This window comes from Mytilus californianus, unplaced genomic scaffold (genome assembly GCF_021869535.1).
Source record: "Mytilus californianus isolate M0D057914Y unplaced genomic scaffold, xbMytCali1.0.p SCAF_10, whole genome shotgun sequence".
In the NCBI taxonomy this organism is placed as follows: Eukaryota; Metazoa; Mollusca; class Bivalvia; order Mytilida; family Mytilidae; genus Mytilus; species Mytilus californianus.
In genome coordinates, this window is record NW_026262582.1 from 55,792,696 (window position 1) to 55,805,461 (window position 12,766).

Here is a 12,766-nt window from a genome sequence, read left to right on the forward strand (position 1 = left end):
AATTTCTTCCTTTTCTCCACTAATTCTATGTAGGCAGAATACAAGTTTTGCACATTTCAGGATACCTTGTTAATTTCCAAGCTTTGATTCAATAACCCAATTTGAAACTTTGAAAAAGTGCATTTTATTGCAGTGTTTAAGTGAATTGTAAATTTTAATTGTTATACAATCATATTGCTAAATAAACACCCTAAGGGGACAGGCCATGAACACTTATAGAAATCACAAGGCTGATTATTGTTATATAAACAAATCTGTGTTATATTCTGAATAATTACTTATTAATTAGTGATGCACATAAACATATGCTAAAACTTACTGAACATTTTTAGTAATGAACAAAAAATGTTTAAAAGTAATTTTCCTTACATATAATTGTTAAATCTTAATATTAGTTATATTTAATAAAAAAAACCAAATTGAATTCTTCAACTTTAAGTCAACACTTTGACCAATCTAGAAAGAATGGTGATTAGATAGATTTTTAAAGAAATTTTTTTATTAAGAAAAGCTTTCACATTTGTCTTATGTGTCTTCATGTACACTTGTCTTAGAGTTGCTGGACAATATTATTTTCTCAGATTTATACACTTTATATTAAGAGTCTCAAACAAGTGAACTTATAAATTAAAATACTATATCTTTTTTTTTATAAAAATCTTTAATGTATTGCAATTGTGATTAATCCTCTTTAAAATTCAGGCCAGTATTTCATATTACCCAGTATTGCCCAGTGTTACCCGGTAAAACCCAGTAAAACCTGGGTTTTCCCAGTATTGACAATAGACAATATAGACAATATTTATTAGCACAAACACATTTACATTAAATGGTTATGGCATACAGTATTGAGACAATAAACTGACAATAGTTAAATTGACTATAATTATATTAGAGTGACAGTGGTATTCGCACGGGAAAAAAAAAAGACCATAAGTATGTGTGTATCGACAGTTAACACATCATTAATGTTCATGTACAAAAAACAAAAACAAAAATTAGGATACATATTAAAAGAAATATAAGTTATACAGATGTTCTCAATAAAAAACAATCATTAATATACTTTATATAGATATAGGAAGATGTGGTATGAGTGCCAATGAGACAACTCTCCATCCAAGTTACAATTTATAAAAGTAAACCATTATAGGTCAAGGTACTGCCTTCAACACGGAGCATTGGCTCACACCGAACAGCAAGCTATAAAGGGCCCTAAAAAAATTACTAGTGTAAAACCATTCAAACGGAAAAACCAACGGTCTAATCTATATAAAAACGAGAAACGAGAAACACGTATGAACTACATAAACAGAAGACAACTACTGTAATCAGATTCCTGACTTAGGACAGGTGCAAACATTTGCAGCGGGATTAAACGTTTTAATGGTACCAAACCTTCTCCCTTTTCTGAAACAATAGTATAACATCACAACATAGAAAAACACACTATAAAATATCTATTGGAAGGCTTAACTCAATCAAAAAACTTAAATTAACACACAATGAACGAATAAATTTGACCTGTGACATCTAAATGCAAATACACAGTTAATAAAAAATTACAAGGGATAAATAATTAAAGTCAAAAGTAAATAAACAGGTTTTATGGTGAGTTTTATAATGACTGGCAGACTGCTATTTAAAAGTGTGGTCATATGCCTCAGTGTTATAGCTGACTGCAATTTAATAAAATTGAAATTAAGATTTTTATTAATATTTTGTATATAGGTGTCCCTCAGTGATATATAGCATGGACAGACTGAGAAGAAATGGTATTCATCCTCAATTTCTATTACAGGATAAGCAAATGCGTTTACTTCTTTCAGTGTTGGTATAACGCCCCCTTTCAATTGCTAGGGAATGGGCACTGAGTTTAAGTTTACTGAAAACTGATCTGTCAGTTTTGAATTTACATATATCAATATACGGGGGCCTTTTTCCAATTTTTTTAGTCTTACAAAAGAAATTTAATTTTTCACATTTATGGATAGAACAATTCATAATTTGATATGCCTGGTCAAAGATTCTTTGTTGGATAGTATTTATGTAGTATTTTAAATTAATAGTATCAAACGTAAGATGACCAAAACCTAATTTATTTAACCAGTCTTTTACAATGTTAACCCATTTACTTGTTTTCTCTACATTATTATATATTTTATAGACTAAAGAATTAGGTGAGTTCACAATGTGGTTTAGAAATTTTATAGCTGAAAGCTGAATTTTGAAGTACAAAAGGGTTCTGTTTGCCTCAGCTAGACAAGCTACATTTGTTGTTTTGCACTGTACCCCTAAAATTTCTTTAATAAATTTTATATGTAAATGTTCAAATGGATCTGAATCTTTGAACAATTCGCTTACACCCCATACTTCACTTCCATAAAGAGTGATTGGGACAAGTAAAGTATCAAATAATTTTTCAAGCATATTGCAAGAATTATATAAAGAAACTGTTTTTTTTAATTTTAAACCAAGCCTTTCTTCCTTTTTCCATAAGAATTTTTTTCGAATGACTTAAATTGCCTGAATAATTTATTGTTATTCCAAGGTAACAATAAGATTTAACAGTCTCAAGATGCTCGTTTTCTACTTTAAAATAATTACAATGGGATTTCCCATTAGAATTGAATATTATAATTTTTGATTTTTGTTTGTTTACATCAAATTTCCACAGGGAACAAAATTTAGTTAACTCATTAAGTGCATTTTGTAGCCCTTCTTGGGTTTCTGACAATAAAATAATGTCATCTGCATATAATAATGATGTTAGTTTAACATCTCATATAACAATTGGTTGAGTGTTTGCATGATCAAGGTCATTTACAAGGCCATCTATATAAATATTAAACAAAGTTGGGCTAAGTACATCCCCTTGTTTTACTCCGCAATTTGATATAAATTCATGGCTAATACCATTTTAAAATTTAATCCTGCATTTGTTTTCATTATACATTGATTGAATGACATTAAAAAGCTTGCCTGGAAGTCTGTTTTGGAGTACGATGTAAAATAAACCCTCCCTCCAGACAGTATCAAAGGCTTTTCGTAGATCTATAAAAGCTGCAAAAACTTTCTTTTTTTTAGTCTTATATTTATCAACAATTGACTTTAATGAGAAGATGTGATTTGCTGTTCTAGCTTTTTCTTTGAAGCCAATTTGATTTTCACTTATCAAATTATTGGTGTTAATGAACTTCATAAGTCTGGTGTGTATAATTTTATTGCATAATTTTCCCAAATTAGAAGTCAATGAGATACCTCTATAATTAGATGGGTCAGATTTGTTCCCCTTTTTATAGGCCTGTCAATTTTTGAAGGGACGTATTATGGTATACAAATGTCCGGTGTCCGTCTGTCTGTCTGTCGAGCGTAAACATGTCGCACCATAACTTGAGAATGACTTATCCAAATTTCATGAAACTTAACATAGTTGTTTCTTATGATGGTCAAACGATCTGTATACTTTTGGGTGAAAATAAGATTAAAACTTTTTGAGTTACAGGACTTAGTAACTAAAACAGGTGTGTGTTTTTTTTCACATGTCGCGCCGTATCTCAAAAACAATTTATGATTATTGCTTAAAACTTTACACACTTCTTAGTTATATTAATCTTAAGATCTTTATACTTTTTGGTGATGATTCAAAATTTTATTTTAGAGATATTGAGTATTTTGTTAAAAAAGGGGGAGGGGTTTTTCACGTCGCGTCGTATCTCAAAAACAGTTTATGATTATTGCTTAAAACTTTACACACTTCTTAGTTATATTAACCTTAAGATCTGTATACTTTTTGGTGATGATTCAAAATTTTATTTTTGAGTTATTGAGTATTTTGTAAAAAAAGGGGGAGGGGTTTTTCACATGTCGCGCCATATCTCAAAAACCTTTATGATTATTGCTTAAAATTTTACACACTTCTTAGTTATATTAATCTAAAGATCTGTATACTTTTTGGTTTTGATTCAAAATTTTATTTTTGAGATATTGATTTTTTTTTTTTTAAAAGGGGGGTTTTCACATGTCGCGCCATATCTCAAAAACGATTTATGATTATTGTTTAAAATTTTACACACTTCTTAGTTATATTAATCTTAAGATCTGTATACTTTTTGGTTTTGATTCAAAATTTTATTTTAGAGATATTGAGTTTTTTGTAAAAAAAAAAGGGGGTTTTCGCATGTCACGCCGTATGTCAGAAACTATTTATGCTTATTGCATAAAAATTCACACACAAGACAACAGGCGTATCATGCGCTTATGGCGCAGCTGTTTATTATTAATTAATGTGATCAGACTTTTGTTCCATAATTTTAGGAAGCTGCCTTTCATAAATACTAGGTTGAAAAGTTTTGATAGGGGCTCTAATAATACTGGCATACCACATTTAATCATTTCATTAGAAATTAAGTCCCCAGCTGATGATTTACCATTTTTAAGTGTTTAAACTGCCTTTAAGATTTCAACTGGCTGAATTGGTTGATTAAATTCATTGTCAGAATTGCATGTATTTAGTGTCTATTTTAAGGCATTCAACTTTTCAATAATAATGTCATGGAATTTATTGTTTTGGATATTAGAAGTACTGTTCATTTTTTTAAAGTAGTTTATAAATAATTCTTGATCAAAATGGTTCTCTTCTTTCAATTCTGATAGAGCATTTAATTTGTTAAGTAAATTCCAAAATGTCTTTGGGTCTTTTTTCATATTTAGTGAAATTCGGTCACAGATTTGACTTTTGTAACTTCTTTCTTCTTGTTTACACCTTCTTCTTAATTTAGATTTAAATGAGTAATAAAATGATTTCCTGTAGAATCCAGTGTCTGGAAATTTATTTACAAGAAAACAGTACTTTTTAACTGTAGTATGAAGGTCATGACAAGAGTCCGAGAAACATGGTTTTTTATTTTTCTTGATAGGCCTATTCATGATTTTCTTTTGAACAAATTTAGTGGATGAAAGAGCTGTATCACATAATATAGCGTTAAATTTTTCCACAGGTATATTAGAATCGATCTGCCTATCACTTACAAAATCATCTAGTCTTTGTTTCACATGTGAGCTTTGAATGTTTGTAGTATATAAACCAATTGCTTTGTTATCCCAAATAAATTTACCAGGGAGAGGATCTAATTTTGTCCCTGTGTTTTTACATTTTTGAAAGCAAGTAAGTAAAGAGCAACTGATGGGACAATGATCTGAAATTGTAGTAAACTCATTAACTTTAAAGTTTCCAATACATTCTAATATATAAGAAGACACAAGTGTATAGTCTACAAGACTGGAACCATTATATGTTATACATGTACATTTGCCCATAGGGTCTCCAATAGTTCTTCCATTCAGTATTCTGAGTCCGGATTCTTTACATAAATCAATTAATAATTTTCCACTCCTGTTTGCAGATTTCGAATCAAGATTATTTCTGAAATTATGAGAGTCAATTGAATACTCATTGTCATTTGATTTTGGAAATTTTGCTTCATCAGAGATTACAAAGTCAGGAATAGTATTAGTATAGGCATTAAAATCACCTTGAATTAAAATATCTCCGAGTTGACTATAGTGCTCAATATTCCTAAGCAACTTTGAATAAACTTCATTTATATCTTCTGTACAACCAGAAGAATATTCTGGTGAAAAGCAATACTCATAAAACCGGGGTTAGAATGTTCACTCCTGAAACTAAGCAAATGAGTGAAATTCACATTTTCACAATTAAATCCATTCTTGGGGATATTTTCAAAAGAAAATATCAAAACGCTGTGATTTGCAAACAACATCCTTAACTTAACCAATGCCATGAATATTTTTTTCATTTTGGGCTCAGATCTAAAGATTAAAGGACATGATATTTTTCAATTTCATTGTCCCAAAAAATTTACCTGTAAATGGCTATTTTGGGGGCATTTCTCTAGTTAAACACTGGTCCATTATTTTTTAACTTCTCCTAGGATTGTCTATTGATATTGTTAATCAAAGTGATAGAAATCACTGATGGAAAGATTGGAAGAGTAGTTTAAATAATCCATATTATATTTAGATATGGTGTGGAAAACCCTATGGTATAGCACTATTGCAGACAATTGCATTGAGTTGTCAAGTTAGAGCTATGTCGGACAAAATTGGAAATTGAAATTTGTATATTTCTCCTTCATAATTAAATTAAAGTAAAGCAAACATCGATTTATCCATTTTACCTCTGAATTTCTTTTGGAAAACTCAGTATTGGACTACAAAAAGTTTGAATAGAACATAAAATGAAGAAAAATTAAAATATTTGGGTGAAACTGATACATTTTGTATCCCCCTGTGTCGAGTTTTCTTTGGATTCAAAGCCTTGAAATGTTTTTTAAACTTCAAATTTGTCTTATTATGTCGGACAAAGAAAGTACATGTCAGACACATATGGACAAATGTTGGACGAACATATCATTGGTGTTGGACAGACAAGCCAAATCAAAAGATATTCCAAACATATCTTTAATTAATATGTTCAGGCCATGACAGATTAACAGTGTAAATTATAGACATCATTATCAATTTGAGCAGGGGAAATCTGAACTGTCTCATTGGCACTCATACCACATCTTCTTATATCTATGTAGAATGTAACTGTTAGATAGACAGGACATCAAATATTTTTGAAAAGAAAAATTGAGTGGAAAACATTATTTGATTGGTATGAAGTACATGTAAAGACAATACAGCAGAAAAATAGACTCAACTTACCACCATAAAAACTTGCATTTCTAACATGACTAATTTGGACAGACAAATTTAAGAATCTAATTAAAGTTATTTTTTGGTAAAATTTCAGACTATAAACTATTCAGTAACCTTCTTTTTCAACCTTTTCTTTTCTAGTGAACATCATTTTTCAGTGATTGATAATTCAGAAATGCATCAAATTTTTATTTGAAAACATGTGCTTATGCCATGCACAAAACAGACAGCAAAAATGGCATATTTTTATAAACATTTTGTATATGTATACTTAGGTATGTTGTTTATGTTGGAGATTATTTGTCCCCACCCCTTCAGTCATGGTCTATTTATTGACTTTAAATTTTCATAGCGTTAAATCAAATGTTAAAGTTTGTGATTTGATCAGTTTTAAGGAGAATCACTATGACAAATGATTAGTCAATGATATTTGGTATGCAGTTATATAAGTATTGGCACATCTCATTTCCCTAGAGATTATTTGGCCCTGCCCCTAGTCATGGTATATAGACTTTGAAACCAATGCATAGTTTGTGATTAAGTCAGTTTGAGATGAAACCCTTAGGGGAAAACCATTTAATATTTTGGCTGGGGAGGAGGATTTTTTCAGCATTCGATCATTAATTTTCTTCTGATGCTACGCATGCCTATTTTTTTCCGTGGCTTTGCAGCACAAAAATTTATTTTCACTTTTGTACACATTAGATTCCCGCATTTTGTGTTGCAGAATATTCATTTTTATCCTATCTTGTGCAAAGTTATTTACATCCCCTTATAGTAATTCAATGATATTTAGTAAGCATTTATAATAGCATGGGAATATCTTATTTCCACAGAAGTTATTTGGCCCTGTACCTTCATTCACGCTTCATTGACTTTGAATATTTGCATGTAAAAATATTGCTATTTTAATTTCATCATTTACATTTTACGATCAAATTACATACAGACTAGACATCCAATGTATATCTCTGTGTCAGTTTATTTTAAAATAAATTAAATTGCAAAAAGTTGTCTTTTTTATCTCCTTATCCAATTGCATTCTATGAATGTAATCCTAATATTGAATATAAAATGAAAATACATTGAAAATGACAATTTTTGAAATGAATAAAATGGCTTGGTAAAAATTGAAAAATTGAAAATACATAATATTGCAGTAGACAGAGGATGAAATGCAGAAAAAAACTTGTGCACAAAATAATTATAAAAATAAACAAGCCAGCCTGCAATCCATACTGAATCATAGAAAAATGGGTTTTAATTGACCCCCAAACAATTTAAGATTCTGTAATAAGGAAAATCCTAAATTGCACCCATGCTTAACTACACATCCGTAAAATTCAAATAACTGATGTTTTGTTTTATTTCTCAAATTCTTTTAACAATTTGACAATAGTTCATTTTATGCATTATATATGAAATTATTTCAATTTCTCATTTTTAGTGTAAACAATATTTCATTGTGAAAATATTGACATAAACATTACAATATGACAGTTTTATTAGGATTGGAAAACAAGTGAATTCCTCTCCTATATGATATAATAATAGATGGATGGCATCAAAAATAAAGTTTTTTACTGAACTAAGAAGTATCACCAGAATCTCTTTGTTTTAAGAATAAAATCATGAAAATCTTGAATAATAAGTAAGTTATCAGTATTTTCAATGTCGGATATCAAAGGATTACCATACAGTAAGTCATGAATATTAGGCTGACATGACATGTTACTCAGCATAAACTCTCTAAGGAATTGGTATAGGGACAAAAACTGTTCAGAGGTTTTAATCTGTTTACATTTACAGAAAGGATCAGTAACTTAATTTTTTCTATACAAATTTTCATTCAGACCACTGCTCTCAGTTCTGATTCTAGTTTGCAAAATTTGTCCTAGTCTACTACCACAGTTATATAAGAACAGAGTTCCAATGTCCCCTGCATTGCACATATTTTATCTTTCCAAGGGCAATAACTAAAAATAAAATGTATTTCCAAGGGGCTTAACTCATTAATAATATTTTCGAAAATTGTCCAAGATATTGCTGTTAAAAACCTTTGATATGAATATGATAAAAAAAAAAAACGGCCAAAATTGTACATGTGAGAGCTGTAACCAATAGGGGCGCAGTTGGGACTCTTGTCTTGGCTCCCTAAATGTTACGGGGTCATGATTTGATTTGTAAAATCATTAGAAAAACAATTAAATCTTGAAGGTCACCAATATCAGGAACTAGTTGTTGCAGTTCACGAAGATCCAACACATTCAAGTTATATAATTTAATTCCAAGCCAAAGCACTAATATAACATATACAAAGGACAATGTCAATATAATGTGACTCCTACTGTATCTTACTTTCTAACTCAAAGTATGTTTTCACAAAGTTTACAATAAATATTTATACTAAATATTTAAAAAAAAAGACAATACTCAATTAACATGACAATACTGCAATTAAAATGACATTTCATAACTTTAAGCTATAAGTGACAGCATTCACATTAATTAATATAAAAGATAATTATAATTTATAATACTCATATATAATCTCATTCTTTCAATAATTTTCGCACCTTTAGTATGAATTAATGTCTTTCATATTAATTTCTTTAACTTGATAAATAATTCTGTCACAAATATTTCAACATCAAATGTCACTAACTAAGATTAACACATTATTTGTCTATACATGTAAATATTTCAATTTGTAAAATAATATGTTTTCTAAAAATCCAATTTCTAAATAAAATGATGATAAAAATTAAGTCCAAATGAGCCTGGTGACAGAGCACTTATATTGCAAATTTCCAAATAATTTATATTTCTAAGGGGCACAATTCTTTTAAAAATAATTGATCGGCACTGATTTTTGAACTTGTCCAAGACATTGCTAATATAAACCTATTATAAAAGTTTCATAAAAATCTGGCAAAAATTGTACACATGAGAGTCCTTACAATTCAATTTTCCATATTATTAATGTTTCCAAGGGGCATAACTCTTTTAAAAATAATTGAGCGGCACTGATTTTCGAACTCGTCCGAGACATTGCTGATATAAATATATGATATAAGTGTTATAAAAATTTGGCAAGAATTGTACATGTGAGAGCGCTAACAAGACCAGATGGATTGACAGATGGACGCCCGATATTTCTATGTCCCCCGCAACGCGTCACACGGTAAGTTTCCTGCATTACGTGTCCCATACAGATGTGATTGACCAAATATGGTAGGGACAAAATTTGATGGATGGGCTGGAGAGTTATTGTTAACCATCTGATGAAATCAAATAAGCTTGTGATTTTTCCCCCTTTCCCTGAGAGTTTCCTACCGGTCTCTTGTTAGAAAAATTTGTAGACTTGTTAACTTAGAAGTCCCAGTAACTATACTTACTGTCTCATAATTTTTTTGTTCCAGTCGATCTTTCAAATATTCTGGACAATTATCCCTGATTATATTGACATACTCTAAAATAGGCCAAACATATGAAAAATACATAACTTCAAGTGTTTTTCTGTCTGCTTTGAACTTAAGCCTTCTTAACATATTCAGACAGACAGATGCTTTTGATATGAAGCCATCAATTTGTATTTTTCAGCTGCTGTCACTCGAAAAAATTTAATCCAAAGTGTTTGTGTGACTTTACAGTTTTTATTATATTACTATCCATCATTTATCTGCCCATTTTTTAATTCAATGCATATCAGAATATAGAGTAATGGGTGTGCCAAGGGGATTTTCCACGACTGCATAATTGCTATTGTCATCAGCAAATAGCTTAATATATGACATTTAACCTCATTTACAATATCATTAATAAAAACTAAAAATAACAATTACCAAAAATAGACCCTTGTGAAACCCGAGTCAATGTCTGCTGAGGAGGACACTTGCCAATTTATAACCACCCTTTGTTTATGGTCAGCAAAATAATTTTGAGCCAAAGAAGATGATTCCCAGTTATGCCCATCTTTTTTAATTTAAATAGTAAACCTCTATGCCAGACACCGTCAAAGGCTTTACTTATATCAAAGAAGACAGTTCTAATATCTTTCCTCTCATCTAAGGCCTTACAAAAAACATGAGTCAAGTATAATAGCTGGTTACGAGTTGCGTCTTTTAACATAGACCCCGACTGGTGTTCCGACAAGAGATTTCTTATAAAGTTCATAACATGTTTATATACACATCTTTCAAAGGTTTTACTTAAAACACTGAACAATGAGATTGGTCTATAATTACCAATAGAATTTCTTTCATCCTTCTTAAAAACAGGAATAGCATTAGCTAACTTCCAAGCTAGTGGATAATACATTTTAGTTAAACTAAGATTTTATATATATATAGCACTTTAGGTTTTGATAAAATATTTGAGGCAATTTTCAAAAGTCTTGGGCTAATTCCATCATGACCAGATGTTTTATAAACATTGGTTTTTTGTAGAATGTCTTTCACTTTATGTTCCTGAATAATTATATTGTCAAACTTTAGCAACTAAAAATTTGCACAATTTAATTGTTAAATCTTCCTAGATTTTGAATTATTCGAGGCAAGGAAGAATTGATATTTTTATCCTCTGAAATTGACTCTTTAAGTTTATCTCTAGTAGATGCATATATTTAGCAACTACAATCATGACAATATTTCTTTACTATTCTGTGTATAAATAAGCTTAAATAAATATAGCGCCCAGTATTGCTCATTTTAGGGAGTATTGCCCAGCTGGGAAAAACCTGAACCCAGGTTTTCCTGCCTGGGTGATACTTTGCCAACCCTCGAGGAGCCGCTGGAATAGGTCACTTTTTCAAGCATCATCAGATATGAAAAGGTTGAGAAATTAAGATGAAAGATTTGACAAGCCTAATAGTAATATATTGCTGATTGAATTGTAAGTATCTGAAACTAGTAAGATGTAATTTTTTTCTCAGACGAGATAAAAACTTCAGTCATTTATATATCAGATATTTGTCCAATCTATTCATCTCTGAATAAAATGAGTCCCCCATGGTTTTAGGAATACTTGATTTCTTCTCAAGTTTGCTCATCTGTAGACCTATTATTAAAAAACGAATGTCTTGAAGTTCTCCTTCATCTGACAGACGAGTTAATTTACTAGTTAACTTTTAAAAAATTGCATAATAAGTTGATGAAGTTTGAATGTATGTAGGCCGTAGGTTAAAATGAACGGTTTATGCGACGACTATAATTTATTGGCGACCCACTCTACAGTTACATCAAAATTTAACTAGTAATGTCTGTAGTTGTTCACCTTTGTCGAAAACAACATCCATTTTTCAAACAGATTTTCTGTGGCTGATAAGCCCTCCATTTTTATTAAATGGTCAACTATATCTACGCCTGTCCATTTTTGTTATTTATCGAGCTATTTTGCAAGATCTTCCCAACTTGTAACAGGAAGTTGTCGGCACACAACTTCGTCGGGTTACACTAAAGACCCTAATCAACAAGGATTACTACAAAAAGTTTCTGTAAATATTTTATAGTGTATATAACTTTGCTACTGACATTTAGTTTAAATTAAAATTAAATAACGTTAAGGCTTTTGTAAATATTAATGTACATATTGATGTTGGGGAAAAGAAAATCCTTTGGGTGCTCCTCTGAAAGGAGGAACGTACCAGTTCTGTTCTGTTGTTAAAATTGGGCAGCTAGTCATTTCGTACCTTAAGCAGCTCGTACCATTACAGTTTCGTATCCAAAAAATATCGTACATGCAATAGTTTAATTTTTTATTACGTCCTTTCCAAATTGATTTGAATATTAGCTATTTTCAGAAAATCGGGTATTATTTTTCAAGATGGCGACCACATTGACAGCGTGGGCCGACTTGGTAAAAATATATTTTGTAAGATTGTTACAATGAAAATCAAATAACTGTTGGATGCTTGCGTTTTCAGCCATTGTCTTACCTTAAAGTAGCATAGAATCAAACATTGGTTCCTTTTGATAAAGCTGATACATGCTGTTGTTTTTTTATAAAAATTAAAAAAAATGGCGACCAAATAATTTTCAAA

General features: G+C 30.3%; 1 protein-coding gene across 1 annotated transcript in view; it reads right to left on the reverse strand.

Moving 5' to 3' along the window:
* LOC127718864 (neurobeachin-like protein 1) overlaps positions 1-12,150 on the reverse strand; it is a 406,320-nt gene extending 394,170 nt beyond the window's left edge. Inside the window, exon 1 of the mRNA XM_052224913.1 lies at positions 12,001-12,150. Coding sequence (XP_052080873.1) covers positions 12,001-12,060 — 60 coding nt within the window. The 5' untranslated portion in view covers positions 12,061-12,150. The remainder of the gene's footprint in view (positions 1-12,000) is intronic.
* Between the last annotated feature and the right edge of the window lie 616 nt (positions 12,151-12,766).